The 17,425-nt window shown below is 41.3% G+C and overlaps 3 protein-coding genes across 3 annotated transcripts; 2 read left to right on the top strand and 1 right to left on the bottom strand.

Annotated features, from left to right (window-relative positions):
• Window positions 1–117: 117 nt before the first annotated feature.
• LOC120429858 (serine protease persephone-like) lies at window positions 118–7,145 on the bottom strand. Its single transcript, XM_039594966.2, has 5 exons — window positions 7,030–7,145; window positions 4,653–4,821; window positions 915–1,239; window positions 683–860; window positions 118–542 (listed from the first exon to the last, which is right to left on the bottom strand). The coding sequence occupies exons 1-5, from the start codon at window positions 7,121–7,123 to the stop codon at window positions 163–165; spliced, it is 1,146 nt and encodes a 381-aa protein (XP_039450900.1). The 5' UTR covers window positions 7,124–7,145; the 3' UTR covers window positions 118–162.
• Window positions 7,146–9,653: 2,508 nt separating this feature from the next.
• Window positions 9,654–11,213, top strand: LOC120429943 (serine protease persephone-like). Its single transcript, XM_039595065.2, has 2 exons — window positions 9,654–9,986; window positions 10,073–11,213. The coding sequence occupies exons 1-2, from the start codon at window positions 9,902–9,904 to the stop codon at window positions 11,110–11,112; spliced, it is 1,125 nt and encodes a 374-aa protein (XP_039450999.1). The 5' UTR covers window positions 9,654–9,901; the 3' UTR covers window positions 11,113–11,213.
• Window positions 11,214–13,460: 2,247 nt separating this feature from the next.
• LOC120413317 (serine protease Hayan-like) lies at window positions 13,461–15,668 on the top strand. Its single transcript, XM_039574087.2, has 2 exons — window positions 13,461–13,556; window positions 15,058–15,668. Exons 1-2 carry the CDS (start codon window positions 13,461–13,463, stop codon window positions 15,565–15,567), a joined length of 606 nt encoding a protein of 201 aa, XP_039430021.1. The 3' UTR covers window positions 15,568–15,668.
• The last annotated feature ends 1,757 nt before the right edge of the window (window positions 15,669–17,425 follow it).

Here is a 17,425-nt window from a genome sequence, read left to right as displayed (position 1 = left end):
GGCAATGACAATGACAACAGATGACGAGAAGTGGGTGGCGGTGAAGGCCTGTGAGTCAGGGCAGAGCAGAAACTGGTTAGGAGGGTAAGAACATGACAAGTTCGTTCGTTTTTTTTTTAAATTACTTTATTTATCCTAACTGTCCCGTCTTCCTCCTCCCCATCATCGCCCCACCAGCGAGGCACTGTCCGGCCACACGATCGGTTCGAGCCAGTCCAGGTAGGCCGCCACCCGGGTGTAGATACTGGCCGTTTCACCACAGCCCAGCCCGAACGAAGTCACGCCCACCAGGAAGAACCGACTGACCGCTTCGTCTAGGAAGTGCAGCGGTCCACCAGAATCTCCGTTGCACGAGTCCCGTCTCCTGCCGGCGGCCGCCCCGGTCTCGATTCGGGATCCGATGGTGCAGTACTGCGACGCGATGACCCCGTTGGCCAGTTTGGTCGATTGTGGGCCAATTGCGGTGCGGTATTCCTGGTCACACTGCTTGAGCGGTTCCGTGGTCAGGTTCACCTTGAGCAGCACGTCCGATCGGGTTTCGGCTGGAAATGACCAAGAATTTGAGATTTTTTTTAAATAAATGCGTTAGTCATAACAAAAAAAAAATTTGCAGCGGCTTGAAAACAACTCGAGCAACAATCGTGAAAGAAACATCTCTACGCGGTAGTCTTCAACTACTTACCTTCCGTAAGACCCCAACCGGAGGCCACCAGCAATCGCGAGGGTTGAAGATCGTCCAGGCTGGTGAACAAACAGGCCGCGTTCACGTAATCATCGTACTTGAACGGTTGATCCACCTCGATCAGCGCAATGTCGTTGTACTTGCTGGGAGGTTTGTAGTCCGGATGTGGTATGAACCTCTGGAAGAAGTTACTAGCCTAATTCAGAGCTCAACACTAAGAAGCCCAACTCACCTTCAGCGTCGATTCCTGCATGTTGTCCAAATCGGGCTTAACCAGGTTTAAAATGCCCATCCGGGCAATGATCGGCCGTCGAGCCGTCCGTATGCAATGTCCCGCCGTCAGCAGGAACCTCGGCGAAATCAAACTCGACCCGCAGCCCCATTCGTACTGGTCCGGCCCGGCTCCTCCGGCGGACGACTCATACCCCAGGGCAGCGATAAACGGAACGTCCCCCTCTTCGGCTTCCTCACCTCCGACGATCAGAAAGGACAGCTTGGTCGAGTCGCGAAAGTGTTCGCATGCCTGCGACGCCTTGCGGGAGTTTCGTGGCCCTAAGCTGAACGAGAAGAAGCGACTTTGTTGAAGTGGCAGAGATGTTTTGATGCAAAACGGGTCGAATTGACGTCAATTTGAGAATCGGGTTTGGGACCATACCGTGGAGGCTCATGATCACGTGAAATTTTCAGTTTTCTTGAATTTTATAGGTTCTAGTTCGGAATTGATTTTTAAACACACTGCCTCTTTTCCCATAATTGTCCCATGCGTATTATGAAGTTTGATTTAATGATTAAAAACGGTACGGTAACGGTAATGGCCATTCCGGAATCGGTAACCAACTTGCCTTCGGAGGTAGGCAACTGCTCTTTGGATTCCTTCCGGGCCTGTCCCGGGATTCTTGAGAAAATAATAGAAAATGTTAAATCAGGATGCAATTTTTGCCTTTCTCACCTCATTGAGGATAGACTATGAAATCACTCGAAAAAAGAACTTCTTAAGAGCGAATCCACGAGCAAAGCATACCAATCTAGCATCGACCTCACCAATATACCTGTAATTTTCAGGGGTTGTTTGTACATATAAAACTTGCATCAGGTATGAGCACTCGAGGTCAACGGGTAGCGGGGTAAATCGGGACACTAAGTTTTATGGTAAAAAAACTTCAAAAATCTTAAAAAGGATGTAACTTTGGGAAAATTCAATTTAATTTCAAAATTCAAAATGCATCTGAAAGGACTTGAAAAATACAACAAAATGCAAGCCAAAGCATCCCAATTGGTTAAATTTAAAAGGAATTATTGGCATTTTAGTGAAAATATGGCACAATTTTCAATTTCAAATAAAAAAATGTTCCATCTTGATATCAACTCGGGGATATCTGGGACTACCATCTGAGGTTGAGGACGCTTTGGTATGCCCTGTTCGTGGACTCGCTCTTAAATAGGTCCCGCAGACCTACCTTCACGTATATGTATAACGTCATGATTCGAAATCCGGACACTTAGTAGCATATCATTTTTGTTACAGCTGGCAAAAAATCATGTTATAAGTTGGAAATGTCGAAACATCATCAGGATGTAGTATAAACAGTCAGTTTCAAGAAAATGCATGCAAAATATGTCTTTTCTAACAATTTTTCATCAGAATTTTAAAATTAAAATGACTTGTTGTGCTTCGAATCCCGGACACTGATAAAAGCTGATTCGAATTCCGGACACTTTTGCTTCGAATTCCGGACACTCGATTTTACTTATGAATCGCACAAATTTGGACTGAAATGTTAGTGAATGGCATTCTTTAGGTCTCAAATAAGCTGTTAACATCAAAACAATCGATAGTTTATGTAAAAATTTGCTAGAATTTAAGGAAATCGAAACCATAAATTTCTACTTTGCCTTCCCGGTGCTTCGAACGCCTATGAAATATTTCAAGCGAAATGTTTCGCATTTTTGGTAAACTTATAATTTAATTTTATTTGACTGTTTTGGCATTAACTACAGCGTTCAAACAAACTTTAAATGAAAGTTGATGTTGGAATTCATCAAATAAAACAGTTTTGACATTCATAATGCGAACTTATATCCAAATAATTGATAAAACAGGATGAAGTGTCCGGGTTTCGAAGCGTCCGGGAATTCGAATCATGACGTTATCGACTCAGATTCAAATTCTGTCTTTCTCGGAACTGGCTGGACTGATTTTGTATTATGCAAAGAAGGGAAATTCTTAGAAAAATTCAAATTGGATTATGGGTGTACTCCTTTTGACATAAAGTCTTTTGGCTTAATTCCATTTTACTCCATTGCTTATTTTGCATAATTATATTAAATTGTCAACGAAAAATCATTTCGCTATAAGAAAACTTTAAAGTACAATTGTCCTTCTTTAGAAAAGGTAACTCTCTTAAATTTAAGAAATTTCAAAGTTTTTTTTTTTAATATTTAGAAATGTTTAGAAAATTTAGATATTTTTAGATCGTTGACAAATTGCGATCGAGAAAAGTTGATTGTGAGTACACTCAACCCCCGGTGATTGGTCACTTTTTCGTTTGACATCTTTTTAGTTTGTACCCCGTTGGTTGGTCAAAGTCAAACTAAAAAGTGACGAACTGTCACTTTTTTCACGGCGCTCACGCACACTATCAAAACAAACGTTTGATAGTGTGTGTGAACTTTGTGTAAAAGGGGTGTCAAACTAAAAAGTGACCCCGTTCGTTTGACAACAGTTGGTGTCAAACCACCGGGGTTTGAGTGTAGAAAAATAGCGATCAAAATATCGTCAGTTGTGTGCTATCTTGTGACAACGACCATTTAGTACTTCTCGAGAATATCAATTTTCAAAGTTTGTCAGTAAATAATTTCAAAACTACGAATGATAGAGCCATACTTTTTGAAGCAATCGGTTCGTATGCTATCGCTTAACAAACGCTCCAAGTTTCAACTAATTTGGTTACACCAGTTAAAAGATACAGTAAATAATGTAAACAAAAATCTGAAAAGCACGTGTCACAAGTGTGTTTCGAAAGTAAATTTGTACTACGTGTCACAAGTGTGCACAGAATTCCCATACAAACTAAAATAGGCTTAAATCAATAGTTTAACCGACTTAATCAGTATATTTTCAAAAAGAAAAGGTTGCATTGCCTTTAGAAAGTATGTGTGTACATAAATTTGTGAAAAACAAGAGAAATTTTCCACATTTTCCAACAATATGTATGACGTGTCACAAGTGTGCACAATCATTTTGATGATTAATTGGTCTATGTCACAAGTGTGTATTGCGATATCCGGGAAACGGAAGCGAGTTTCCAAAATCGGGTTAAAGCATCTTGTAGTGTTTGTTAAGTATAGAAAAATATCATCATTAACTCATTTTCAACCAAAATGGTCTATGTCACAAGATAGCACACAGCTGACGATATAACGAAGGAGTGCAATAATTTCCACGATACAAACGGTACATTCTGGGGATTGTTTTTCTTGGGAACGATTCATTCTGAGGATTTCTGGGGAATAGTTTTTCTGGAAAACGTGACACAATTCTTTTGCTTTATTGATACTGTTTGGTTCAAAATTGTGAGTTCTATCAGAAAAAAGCACGTTGATCTAGAAATCTGGAAGAAATCCAGTTGTTTATCGTGAAAACTTAACAAGAAGCCTTATGTGTGGGACAAACTTGCGTTTTTTTGTATATGGGACATTTATGCGAATGTGGGCAATTTTAAAATGTCTTACTTTTAAAATAAATAATGTCCATAATTTGAAAATTATTATGTTAAGATGACATAGAAAATATGATCCAGCAAGTTTTATTATATATAGATATTTGTCAAATATCTGATCACTCTTGAAATAAGGTTAGTCAAAATATTGATTTGAATAGAAAATCCTACCAGTTCAATATCCTCAGTTTGCATTCCATTCAAGTTCAAGCCTCTACCCTTACTCACTCGCTACAATCATCAATACTCACCTCGTCGGTGGGCAGCAGACGATTTCGTCGTTGCGGTTGAAGCCGCATCTGACCACGCTGCGGTACGGCACGAGCCGTTTCTGGATCACGTTTGTCACGAACCAGGCGCACTTGCCGCTGACGGTGCAAATTCCGGCGGAACCGTTACTCAGCTTGCACGGATCGTCCTCTGAAAATTGAGGGGCTCGTTTCAGATTGCTGGCACTCCACTTTGAAGCGAAATTTCTTGATAATTAATGCTACATTTTTATAGTTTAATTTTGGAGCATTGAATTGCTTTAGAAATAAAAAATCTTATTGATACATCCAAATGGAAACTACAATAAATTGCTGTCAATCCGCATAATTGTATTATATACAGAATGTAAAAAAGTATTTACACCCCTTGAGCTCTATGCACAATTTGTGATGAAACATGTAAACAATTTAAAGTTTGACAGAAACCTAGTACTACTTTTTGTTCAAAAACTCATGCCATACATTTTGCTACAAAAAGCTCATGAAAAGATGATTTCTATAAAAAGTTATATAACAAATACTATTACAGAAATCAAAAAAGGTGCAAAAAAAGTTTGTACACCTATCGAAAAATTTACAAAAATAATATCAACTGTTGACAAATCACCATAAATCCAGTCTCCCAACTCCAAATAGGCATCCTTGACTGATTAAAAAAATAACTTGGATTGAATATAAAGTTTACTAAATATTTAGTATAAAAGTTTATATAACTCTGGAAATTCTATAGTATATACGAAACTTATCTAAACTAAATTTTGCAAACTTTCAATTTATCTAAATGTCAATATATGACCATAGAATTGCTAAATAAAAATTCTGGAGTAGGTATAACATCGTTTTGGGGGTATTTGTATCGCTAGAATAGATTTTTCGTTGGAATTTCGTACCAACCCGGAATTACGTCGTCGGAAAATCCGCCGGCATCCAAACCGGTCCACAATTCACAAGTCAACCTATGTGGCATCGGAAAGGGCATAAAATTTCCGATCTTTTGATACCCATATATCTAGGTTTTCTATAAAACCCACGTTTTTGAATACCTGGGCAAAAAGTATGTTTGTTCCATGAAAACAAAAATTTCGAAATTCCATACATTTTTGGCAGGTTGCTCAAACGAAATTATAACAACGTTTTTGCCTAGGTATTATTATTCATTTATTTTTTATATTATTTTTTAAGTTTTACCCCCTTGAGTTCACAGGTTTAAATTACAAATCAAAGTAGTCACATTTTTACAAAGTCACGTCACCAACGATCTGTTTAATCGAGTTCTGTCAATAATTTCCCAAAAAATGTCCAAAATTCCGGTGGTTTCAAATTGCATCCGTAGAATGTGTTCAGAGGCAAAACCAGCTCCAACACCGCAGCCGCAAAGACGAGAGGGAGAGATCCTCAAGGATGACCCCTCGCTGAAGGGTTTCACGCGGTACTTTAACGCACAAACAATCCGAGGAAGGGCCAACGTGAGTGAATTTTAAATTGAAAATTGAGATGTTTTTTTAAATATTAATTTTGTTTCGCAGGTTTCAAAAGCAACGATTTCCGCCATGGTGATAGGATGGATCTATTTCAAATTCTTCAGAGAGGAGAAAAATCATGATTGAGTTTTTTTTAAATAAATAGATACGAAGTAAAAAACGATCGATAATCATATTGTTAGAATTTTAATACAGTCCATACTTGATTATGCGAATTCCTCGCCAACATTTCTTTACTTTTCAGATACACTCAACCCCCGGTGGTTGGTCACTTTTTCGTTTGACACTTTTTTAGTTTGTACCCCGTTGGTTGGTCAAAGTCAAACTAAAAAGTGACGAACTGTCACTTTTTACACCGCGCTCACGTACACTTTCAAAACAAACGTTTGGTAGTGTGTGTGAGCTCCGTGTAAAGACGGTGTCAAACTAAAAACTGACCCCGTTCGTTTGACAACAATTGTTGTCAAACCATCGGGGTTTCAGTGTAATAAAAAAATATTAGAAAATAAAAACCTTCTAAATGCTCAAAAGTCACCTTTGGTTACATTAGCTTTGTCAATGGGCCATCCCGTAGACATCAACAAACCTATCGTGAATATGGTATTGCTTATTCATATAAAATCTGATATAGTCATCAATACCACTAAAAGCGTTCAAACTTGACTGATTACAATCCATTTGTACTCAGATACATGAAAATTAGGTTGCGTCAAAATTACATGACCTCATAGTTTATATTTTAAACTTGTGTTATACTATTTTTTCATTAAGCATTAATTTAAGGTAAGGCAGAAGATACTACATAGTTTGAATGCAAAAACTAATAGCCATAGGACAAACCCCCAAAGCAGTTACTAACTAAAAAAAACCAAACTTACCGTACAGCTCATCTCCTCCGGTGTAATCGAAACTGAGCGTAAATGTGACTAACCCAAAAACGACTGCAATCGTGGCAAATTGATTGTAGAACATTTTGATGAACGGTGCGAAATCCCTAATTGAAAGCGGAGAGGAAACACCGGCATTACACACTAGAAGAACGCTAAAGTAAATTTTCAAAACAACCAATGAGTCTTGGGTTTTCTATGCAGATAGGCCCTTTTGAATATTTAATCTAGAATGATGAATTCCAATCACTTGATTATTGATTGAGGCAATACAAGTTTATGTCACTGATATTAATTTGTTTGAAATTTTACCGATTTCCGAACACTTGTAATAATAGTAAATTTTCTTAAATAATTTACTTCTATCATCACCAACGGTTAAACTAAACACAAATCTGGACAACAGAAAGCTACGTGAGATCACTGACACTGTCGATAATAACAATTAAAAGCCACTAAGCTCTCGAGCATCACTTGTAAATAGATCGCAAGAAAATTATGAATATTCATAAATTCCGAGCATGTCGCTGTCTTCCCTGAAAAATTGCTGAGTAATGCAACCTTCCTTCCAGCTCAAATCGTGACTGCTTCCTAAGTCCGACCTGTTGCAACTTCTTCAGGCTCTTCTCAGCAAGGTTATTTACCTTGTAACACACAAACAGTAGGCCAAACAAAACAGTTCCGGCGGTCAAGCGGTGTACCACGCCTGCTTTGATTTGTTACGGTTTTTGATCACTTCAGATGACGGCCCGACGGCTGCGGTCACTTGGATGCTGAAGGTAATCGCACGGTGACGACGTCGACGACGTATTGTGCAGATTTCATGGCCTTCTCTTCGTTATCGCATTCGTTGATATCTACTGTCAAACCCTCCTTCCCCCAAAAGATGATCCGGAATAAGGCGGATATGGTTGACGGCGGTTCTGGTCTGTTTCGTAGATTTTCCAGCGCGATTTACATACGCACTAAACCGGTTTTGCGAGCACCGTCCACGCGAAGATCAGTCAACTTGAGCGACAATTTGTTAAACTTATCAAACACCCTATTGTTGCAGTAACTATCGATCACTTGTTGGAGTTGATCATTTCACAAGTACTTCTTAAGAACCGACCGAAGACGTCGGTGAACCCGCGAAGAACCAGCGCTCGATATCCAGAAGTGATGCTTCCAGCTCAGATTACCGATCAGAACTGATCCCGAGCGAAGATCTCATATCGGATCTCCAAGTTCAGAATGAACGCGAGGATCTCGGAGAACTTGCCCACTCGTTCGTTCGCTCGTGTCTCTCTTGTGGTAAATTTTGGGAGAGTGAGTTGATTTATAATAAATTTTAAAGAAAGCAGTAAATAAGCAATGGTAAATTATGAAGAATGCACCCAAACGAGGAAAACAACATTTTCTGACAAGGGTGTCGGTATATCTAGCAAAAAAAATATTCCAAAATGATATTGTAAATAAACAGTTCATCCTGCTTACTCTAGTCAAATATTACAAACTGGAACAGCTTGTTTCAACCTAAAAATGAGCATTGGCGTCACATGGAGTTACAGAAAGCTGTCAATCGAACACGATGTATTGGATATCAGAAATCGTTCGTTTGGATGTAAGGAATAAAAAGCTTCATGTGACGTCATGATTCGAATTCCCGGATGCTTCGAAACCCGGACAACTCATCTTGTTTTATCAATTATTTGAATATAAGTTTGCATAATAATTGTCAAAACTGTGTTATTTGATGAATTCTAACATCAACTTTCATTTTAAATTGGTTTGAACGCTGTAGTCAATGCTAAAACAATTAAATAAAATAAACATATGAGTTTACCAAAACTGAGAAAAATTTCACTGAAATATTTCAGAGGCGTGCGAAGCACCGGGAAGGTAAAGCAGAAAATTATGGTTTTGATTTCTTTAAATTCTAGTAAAATTCTATACAAAGTTTCGATTGTTTTGATGTTAACAGCTTATTTGAGGCCTAAAGAATGCCAGTCACTAAAATTTCAATTCAAATATGTGCGATTAAAAAGAAAAAAAACGAGTGTCCGGAATTCGAAGCAAAAGAGTCCGGATTTCGAATCAGCTTCTTTCAATGTCCGGGATTCGAAGCACATCAAGTCATTCTAAACTTTAAAAATTTTAAGAAAAATTGTTAGAAAAGATATGTTTTGCATGATTTCTCTTAAAATTACAGTTACAACTTATTACATGATTTTTTGCCAGCTATAACAACAATGATATGCTACTAAGTTAATTGACTGTTCTTTGATAATGCTTACTAGTGAGTTCAATGAAATACAGTTATTTAAGTCCGATGTCCCACACACTAGCGCACTATCTGTTTTGCTGCACGGAACAAAATTTAACCTCACTTTTTTCGTGCACGTACAGTACACGCTATACAGGCGCACTCTACCATATTTCGCTCGAAAATTGCGTACCACCCACGGTACCACCCCAAATCACTCAAATCTTATTCTGAATACTCTCCGATCTTCAACGTGCCACAGCTTCCGCATGTTTGCAAAGAACTCTCCATTATCAGTGCTTCTTTCCTCTCAACAGAGAGCGAGTTCCACTCATCTCCTTCGGCTATGTAGTCTGAGTTTGGTGATTCCATTAGTACGACCCTCGATACAGCAGAAGCCACAGTACCGCAGTTGTTGGTTACGAGAGAACAAGTTTTGTTTTGCTTCCCGGGAAGAGACGTTTGGCATCGACACTGACCTTGTGAGCGGATCTTTGCACCGTAAATCACCACTACTGAGCGCTGCAGCGTTTTTGGATTTAGCACCAGAATGATCGAAGGAAGATTGTAGTGAAACTTTGGGCACAGAAGTTCGAGCGACTTGAGCAATAGTGTAAAATGGTGATCATCAATTGTATCGTTTGGCTTGCGGTGGCGATGTGGATGGTGCTGGCAGCTCCGGCGATCAACACCGATCGATACGGTAATGACATCATCTTCGTTGCCATCAGCGTCTGTAAGCGATCGCGGGTGAGAGAGCTATACAATTTTGTTATTCTTCTTTCGCAGAGGGTGACAGCTGTCCTCTGGCGGATGGTGCCGGGATGGGTGTCTGCCGACACCACGCTTCCTGTCTATCGCTGAAGACTACCCCACAAAAGGACTGGGTGACGTGTTCGTTCGATCGCGATCAGCCGATCGTGTGCTGTCAGAACACCACCAACACAGTAGGAGGATCGGCAATTTCCAAGCTAGGTACGGTTCTCGTGCAGCGATCATCCTCGATTGCCGAACGGATGTGCGACAGTTTCCCGCCGACTTCGGCTCTAACTAACCACATCTTCAACGGGATCGAGGCAGCCCTGAACGAATTCCCTCATATGGCGGCACTGGGATATCCCGCTAAAGGAGAAGAAACCCCGTTTCGCTGCGGAGCTAGTCTCATCTCGAGCCGCTTCCTTCTGACCGCTGCACATTGTCTGAGTCCTCAGAAGCCTACCTACGCGCGTCTTGGTGTGGTCAAACTGATCGATTACGACACCAATGATCCTCCCGTTGACGTCGTCATCGAGCAAACCTTCATCCACCCCAACTACACCGGTCGTCCGCTGAAGAATGACATCGCCCTACTTCTGCTGAACCGCACCATAACCGAGAATTTCCTCCACCCGGCCTGTCTTTTCACCAACTACACCGACCCGGACTCAGACACCTTCCTCACTATCGCCGGCTGGGGCAGCACCGATCCCAACGATGTCAGCACCTCCCCGATCCTTCTGAAAGCCAACGTAACCACCCTACTCCGAGATACCTGCAACAGCACCCTAGCCCAGAACAAGTCCGGCCGGCGAAGTCCCAACGAGCTGCAGGAAAGTCAACTGTGCGCCCTGGGACGTAACGCCCAAAACGAAACCACCGGCGATACCTGCGTGGGTGATTCCGGTGGGCCGCTGGAGCTGGTCGACGGACGACGACGGTACATCGTTGGTGTGACCTCCAGCGGGAAGCTGTGTGGGTCGCGGTGGCCGGGAATCTACACGCGCGTTTCGCGTTACCTGGACTGGATCGAGTCGATCGTGTGGCCAGCTGGGGGAGTGATACCACATTGATGGGATTTTATTAGAACAGACGTGACCTGAGAGACCACGGGGTGACGATATTTAATGTGACATGATCAATAAAGCGTATACAAATCTATGAATGTAAAAATTGTTCATTTGTTTCTCTCGTTTTTGGGAAACGCACCGATGTCGGGTGCTCGGCAGTAGTGGTAACCATCGCGGTGACTCAATTACAGTAGTGCTTCTCAATTACAGAATTTGGCACAATTGTGTACGAAGGAAGCGTTCATTTATAACGTAACGCAAAATTCTAAATTTTTGACTCTCCTCATTTTTTTTTTGGAAAAAAATAAATCAGAGGGGAGGAGATTCTGGGACCATAAACCACATGCATCCACCGCATCCACTTGATTCGTCTTGTGCACCAGTCAGTGTATCACGGCACACAACAAAAAATCGATGGTAAAATCGCACATAAAAAGTATGTAAATTTGAATTCGCAATACGCAATTTCGCAATTTTCAGTGTAAGAACGAGCCTTGACCGATCTTATGCACTACACGGCGTCTTTTTCAGGGGGGTAGTATTTTTTAAGAAATAGCAAGAAAACTGTCATATACATATGAAAGTGTGAAACATCCCCGTTCATTTGCGGGGCGAACGAAAATCTTTGGTCGGGAAAAATCAAAGTTATCCTCATTTGAAGTTTTTGAACTTTTTTCCTATGGGGCGAAATTTCGTCAATTTCAATTTAGTATTGTTAAACGCTACATCGGCATGATTTGTGTTTCAGGTCATATAATTTCTTATGGGAATTGATGCAAGGAACATTTTTCCTGAAGCACGCAAAGTGATTGAAAATAAGGGAAAAAAGTTATAAAGGTTTTATTGAAAATTTGGGAGATTCTCTGATAAAATTGCACACCCCTTTCCCAAAGACCGCAATGTTTTTGATATTCAGATCATTATTTTGATGAATTCTTTTTTGTAAAATGATTCTGGGCCCATTGAGTATCTAAATCACTACAGAAAAGTGTAATTGGTTGGGTTTATGCTCAACTGTAAGTCACATTTATGATTTTGGATTTCAACCGAATCAACATATTGTTGTGTGTTTTGGTTATAAAATGTACCGTTTACATTAAATTTTTAGAGTACATGGTCCACATGATATTTTTTTTTATCTAATTGAGACATGCAGTGTAAATACAATCAAAGGGTTTCTATTTCTAAGCCTTTTGTTAATTTGTATTTCCTTTTGGGCTATATTATTTGTATTGAAACTACAGAGTTGAACTTGCAATTATTTATTGGTAATATCATAAATATTGCGTAAAAATCATTAAAAAGTTTAAATGTATGTAAATCTAATAATTAAATCTCAAATAATTGAGCTTAACATACTAAACAAGTCTGGCCTCCAAATTTGAAACAACGAACAATACAACAATTAAATTGTTTTGCTAAAAAATACACAAATAATTGATCTTTTTATTTACAGTGACAGTGCGTGGCACAATGGTTACGCTGTCCGCTTTGTAAGTGGATGATTCTGGGTTCGATTCCCATCTGCTCCAACCTTCCATCGGATGAGGAAGTAAAATGTCGGTCCCGGCCTTGGTTGTTGTTAGGCCGTTAAGTCATTCCAGGTGTAGGAGTCGTCTCCATGCCATACGTACAAACAACACACCAAACCAAGCCTACTCCGGTGGAATCCCTGGCGGCGGTTGGACTCGCAATCCAAAGGTCGTCAGTTCAAACACTGGGGTGGAAGGTTCCTTGGAGTAGAAAGAGGTTTGGGTGCTCTCCCCATTCAAGCCTTCGAACTCCTAGGTTCGAGCAGAAACTTGCAATAGAGACCACAAAAGACCCGGGGGTCGTTAATGTGGATGGTTTGATTTGTTTGATTTTTGAAGAAGAACCTGAGAAATTGCAAAATGCGCAAAAAAAAAAAACACTATGACCCAATGTCACCATAGACTAATTAAAGACTAAACACTCCGAACAACATTTTCCAAAAAGCATGACTCATAAGCTGTGAACCGCCGGTACCACTTTGAACCGCATTTGGCTAGCCCCTCGTATGACAGATCGAACTGGCAGCGCTGACTTTTTCGATTTCGTTTTGTGCTGATTTACGCGCGCATCTTGTTTGTTTTTGTTTTGCTTTGCAATCAAGGCAGCCGGCTGCGAAAAAGTCAATCAGCTGTTTGTTTGGCGAAAGAGCGGGATTTACTAGTGGTCACTCCGGCGAGACTATCATCCCAGTGCATTCCAGAGCTTCCCCAGGATAAGATTGCCGCCCTGATGGACCACATTCAGGAGGCCGATGCCGGTTCGGCCACGCTCTCGATGGCCTACGCCGGGCCCGTTTTGCCCTCGCCCTGGACCGTGCCATGAACGGTGAAAAGAACGTGATCGAGTGTGCGTACGTCCGATCGGATATTTTCAAAGCCACTTACTTCTCCACGCCGCTGCTGCTGGGTAACACGGTCTCGAAAAGGAGCTGCTGTGAAAGGCCATTCTGGAGCTAAAGAAAACCATCCAGAAGGACGAGGAGTTGTCAACAAAAACTGTGCGAAAAAAAATTTAATAACTTTCATAAATAAACCCTCAAGTACATGATATAAAGTATCCGAGTTTTTGTTTCGGAGGGTTTCGGTTCCGGGCTTTGTGGGGGTCCCTCTACATGGAACAAACTGTGCTGAACTCCACTGGTAACTTCAAGTATGCGCATACTTGCTGACAATCTGAGCGGGGGGTTTTTCGTCTTCCTCGTTGCCAGTTCCAGTTGTTGCCCCGCGTACAGCTCGCCTATAGTGGTGCCCGGGGAGGTCGTACTCTTTGTCGGTGAAGCTGGTTCGGGACGAATTTTTGTGCGACGACGTTATCGCTGGGGTTGGGAACTTGGTTGGGAATGTCAAGTTGGCAGTTAAGGGCAAAGATCTTGGCCGTGTTGAAGTTTTTAAAGTAGGTGCAGTACGTCGAGGTCTAGATAGCGTCTTCAAGGGCTTTCTAGCCTTTCAGGGCGAAGATTCCGGGTTGGAGGAGGTCGGTTTGGCCCCAGCGGTATTAACTGGAGGCGGCCCGCGTCTAGATACGCCGGTTTTGCTTGGCAAACCCGACGGTGTTCACGTGATCGTTTTCTGGGAGGATGACGATTAAAAGTACGAAATCGATCGCAAGCTGCTTGTTGCCTTCGATGGTGAGGCCCAGTTGCCATTCGAATCCCAGAATGACCTTCAAGCATAGGCGCGTCCATCTCTCAGCAGACACGCGGAATGTGAATCGATAGAAATTTGACCACCCTCGAGATTCCCCCCGGACGATGGTTCACTCTAGTAATCACCGTCCTCATCCGGAGCTTGTTCTGTTTGAATCAAAACAATAACATTACGCGAAATGTCATGTCAAAGTCAGAGCTGCCAGTTGATGACATTTCGATCTGTCATTTTTGACAGTGAACCGGTCGTGCCGAGGGGTCATAAAAAGGTTGAGTCATGGTTCAGAGCCCACTGTGTAGTCTTTTATTAGTCTATGATGTCACCCTCTCTGACGGTTGTTGCCCAGAGGTCTAAATGCGACGAGCGCAAATTTATTGGGCCTAATAAGTTAATAAATTCTACCCGAGCGCATCAGTCGGTGTGCTGAGCTGTAGTCAACCAGGAGCACCTACTGATTTTGGAACCATTCATAATGTCCAAAGTGGTTGTGGCTCTGGCATTTTTGCTGATTTACACCGGTTTAGGAGCTTGCAAAAATGTTCCTAATATAGGTAAGTCACTTGTATTTTTTTTTTTTCTAATTGTAGAAAACAGATCGACTAGACTCAGAACCTAATTGAAAAAATGATGTCTACATGTATCATGCAAACGATCTTCAGTTAGAACTGTGGAAGGTGGTGGATTGATATAGTTTTTTTCTACAATTTTTCATCCACAGAAGCAAATCTTGGGGCTGTAGCTGGAGCAAAATGCCAAGACTTTCCCCTAGTTGCCGGCGGGTCTGATCAAGTGTTTAAAGGTAAAGCAGCGTCAATCGTTAACTTCCCGTACATGGCACCCGGCCTGTCTTTTCACCAACTACACCGACCCGGACTCAGACACCTTCCTCACTATCGCCGGCTGGGGCAGCACCGATCCCAACGATGTCAGCACCTCCCCGATCCTTCTGAAAGCCAACGTAACCACCCTACTCCGAGATACCTGCAACAGCACCCTAGCCCAGAACAAGTCCGGCCGGCGAAGTCCCAACGAGCTGCAGGAAAGTCAACTGTGCGCCCTGGGACGTAACGCCCAAAACGAAACCACCGGCGATACCTGCGTGGGTGATTCCGGTGGGCCGCTGGAGCTGGTCGACGGACGACGACGGTACATCGTTGGTGTGACCTCCAGCGGGAAGCTGTGTGGGTCGCGGTGGCCGGGAATCTACACGCGCGTTTCGCGTTACCTGGACTGGATCGAGTCGATCGTGTGGCCAGCTGGGGGAGTGATACCACATTGATGGGATTTTATTAGAACAGACGTGACCTGAGAGACCACGGGGTGACGATATTTAATGTGACATGATCAATAAAGCGTATACAAATCTATGAATGTAAAAATTGTTCATTTGTTTCTCTCGTTTTTGGGAAACGCACCGATGTCGGGTGCTCGGCAGTAGTGGTAACCATCGCGGTGACTCAATTACAGTAGTGCTTCTCAATTACAGAATTTGGCACAATTGTGTACGAAGGAAGCGTTCATTTATAACGTAACGCAAAATTCTAAATTTTTGACTCTCCTCATTTTTTTTTTGGAAAAAAATAAATCAGAGGGGAGGAGATTCTGGGACCATAAACCACATGCATCCACCGCATCCACTTGATTCGTCTTGTGCACCAGTCAGTGTATCACGGCACACAACAAAAAATCGATGGTAAAATCGCACATAAAAAGTATGTAAATTTGAATTCGCAATACGCAATTTCGCAATTTTCAGTGTAAGAACGAGCCTTGACCGATCTTATGCACTACACGGCGTCTTTTTCAGGGGGGTAGTATTTTTTAAGAAATAGCAAGAAAACTGTCATATACATATGAAAGTGTGAAACATCCCCGTTCATTTGCGGGGCGAACGAAAATCTTTGGTCGGGAAAAATCAAAGTTATCCTCATTTGAAGTTTTTGAACTTTTTTCCTATGGGGCGAAATTTCGTCAATTTCAATTTAGTATTGTTAAACGCTACATCGGCATGATTTGTGTTTCAGGTCATATAATTTCTTATGGGAATTGATGCAAGGAACATTTTTCCTGAAGCACGCAAAGTGATTGAAAATAAGGGAAAAAAGTTATAAAGGTTTTATTGAAAATTTGGGAGATTCTCTGATAAAATTGCACACCCCTTTCCCAAAGACCGCAATGTTTTTGATATTCAGATCATTATTTTGATGAATTCTTTTTTGTAAAATGATTCTGGGCCCATTGAGTATCTAAATCACTACAGAAAAGTGTAATTGGTTGGGTTTATGCTCAACTGTAAGTCACATTTATGATTTTGGATTTCAACCGAATCAACATATTGTTGTGTGTTTTGGTTATAAAATGTACCGTTTACATTAAATTTTTAGAGTACATGGTCCACATGATATTTTTTTTTATCTAATTGAGACATGCAGTGTAAATACAATCAAAGGGTTTCTATTTCTAAGCCTTTTGTTAATTTGTATTTCCTTTTGGGCTATATTATTTGTATTGAAACTACAGAGTTGAACTTGCAATTATTTATTGGTAATATCATAAATATTGCGTAAAAATCATTAAAAAGTTTAAATGTATGTAAATCTAATAATTAAATCTCAAATAATTGAGCTTAACATACTAAACAAGTCTGGCCTCCAAATTTGAAACAACGAACAATACAACAATTAAATTGTTTTGCTAAAAAATACACAAATAATTGATCTTTTTATTTACAGTGACAGTGCGTGGCACAATGGTTACGCTGTCCGCTTTGTAAGTGGATGATTCTGGGTTCGATTCCCATCTGCTCCAACCTTCCATCGGATGAGGAAGTAAAATGTCGGTCCCGGCCTTGGTTGTTGTTAGGCCGTTAAGTCATTCCAGGTGTAGGAGTCGTCTCCATGCCATACGTACAAACAACACACCAAACCAAGCCTACTCCGGTGGAATCCCTGGCGGCGGTTGGACTCGCAATCCAAAGGTCGTCAGTTCAAACACTGGGGTGGAAGGTTCCTTGGAGTAGAAAGAGGTTTGGGTGCTCTCCCCATTCAAGCCTTCGAACTCCTAGGTTCGAGCAGAAACTTGCAATAGAGACCACAAAAGACCCGGGGGTCGTTAATGTGGATGGTTTGATTTGTTTG

Source organism: Culex pipiens, chromosome 1 (assembly GCF_016801865.2).
Source record: "Culex pipiens pallens isolate TS chromosome 1, TS_CPP_V2, whole genome shotgun sequence".
In the NCBI taxonomy this organism is placed as follows: Eukaryota; Metazoa; Arthropoda; class Insecta; order Diptera; family Culicidae; genus Culex; species Culex pipiens.
The sequence above is the reverse complement of the archived record's forward strand: the minus strand, read 5'-3'. Positions and strand labels throughout refer to the sequence as shown.

Excerpts from the sequence above, each read along its gene's own strand:
- LOC120429858 (XM_039594966.2), bottom strand. The coding sequence starts at position 7,123 with ATGTTCTACAATCAATTTGCCACGATTGCAGTCGTTTTTGGGTTAGTC. Across the intron at positions 1,240-4,652 it reads GTCTGCTGCCCACCGACGAG|CTTAGGGCCACGAAACTCCC; the intron begins GTGAGTATTGAT and ends CTTCTCGTTCAG. Across the intron at positions 861-914 it reads TGCAGGAATCGACGCTGAAG|AGGTTCATACCACATCCGGA; the intron begins GTGAGTTGGGCT and ends AACTTCTTCCAG.
- LOC120429943 (XM_039595065.2), top strand. The coding sequence starts at position 9,902 with ATGGTGATCATCAATTGTATCGTTTGGCTTGCGGTGGCGATGTGGATG. Across the intron at positions 9,987-10,072 it reads GATCAACACCGATCGATACG|AGGGTGACAGCTGTCCTCTG; the intron begins GTAATGACATCA and ends CTTCTTTCGCAG.
- LOC120413317 (XM_039574087.2), top strand. The coding sequence starts at position 13,461 with ATGAACGGTGAAAAGAACGTGATCGAGTGTGCGTACGTCCGATCGGAT. Across the intron at positions 13,557-15,057 it reads CGCTGCTGCTGGGTAACACG|TTGCCGGCGGGTCTGATCAA; the intron begins GTCTCGAAAAGG and ends ACTTTCCCCTAG.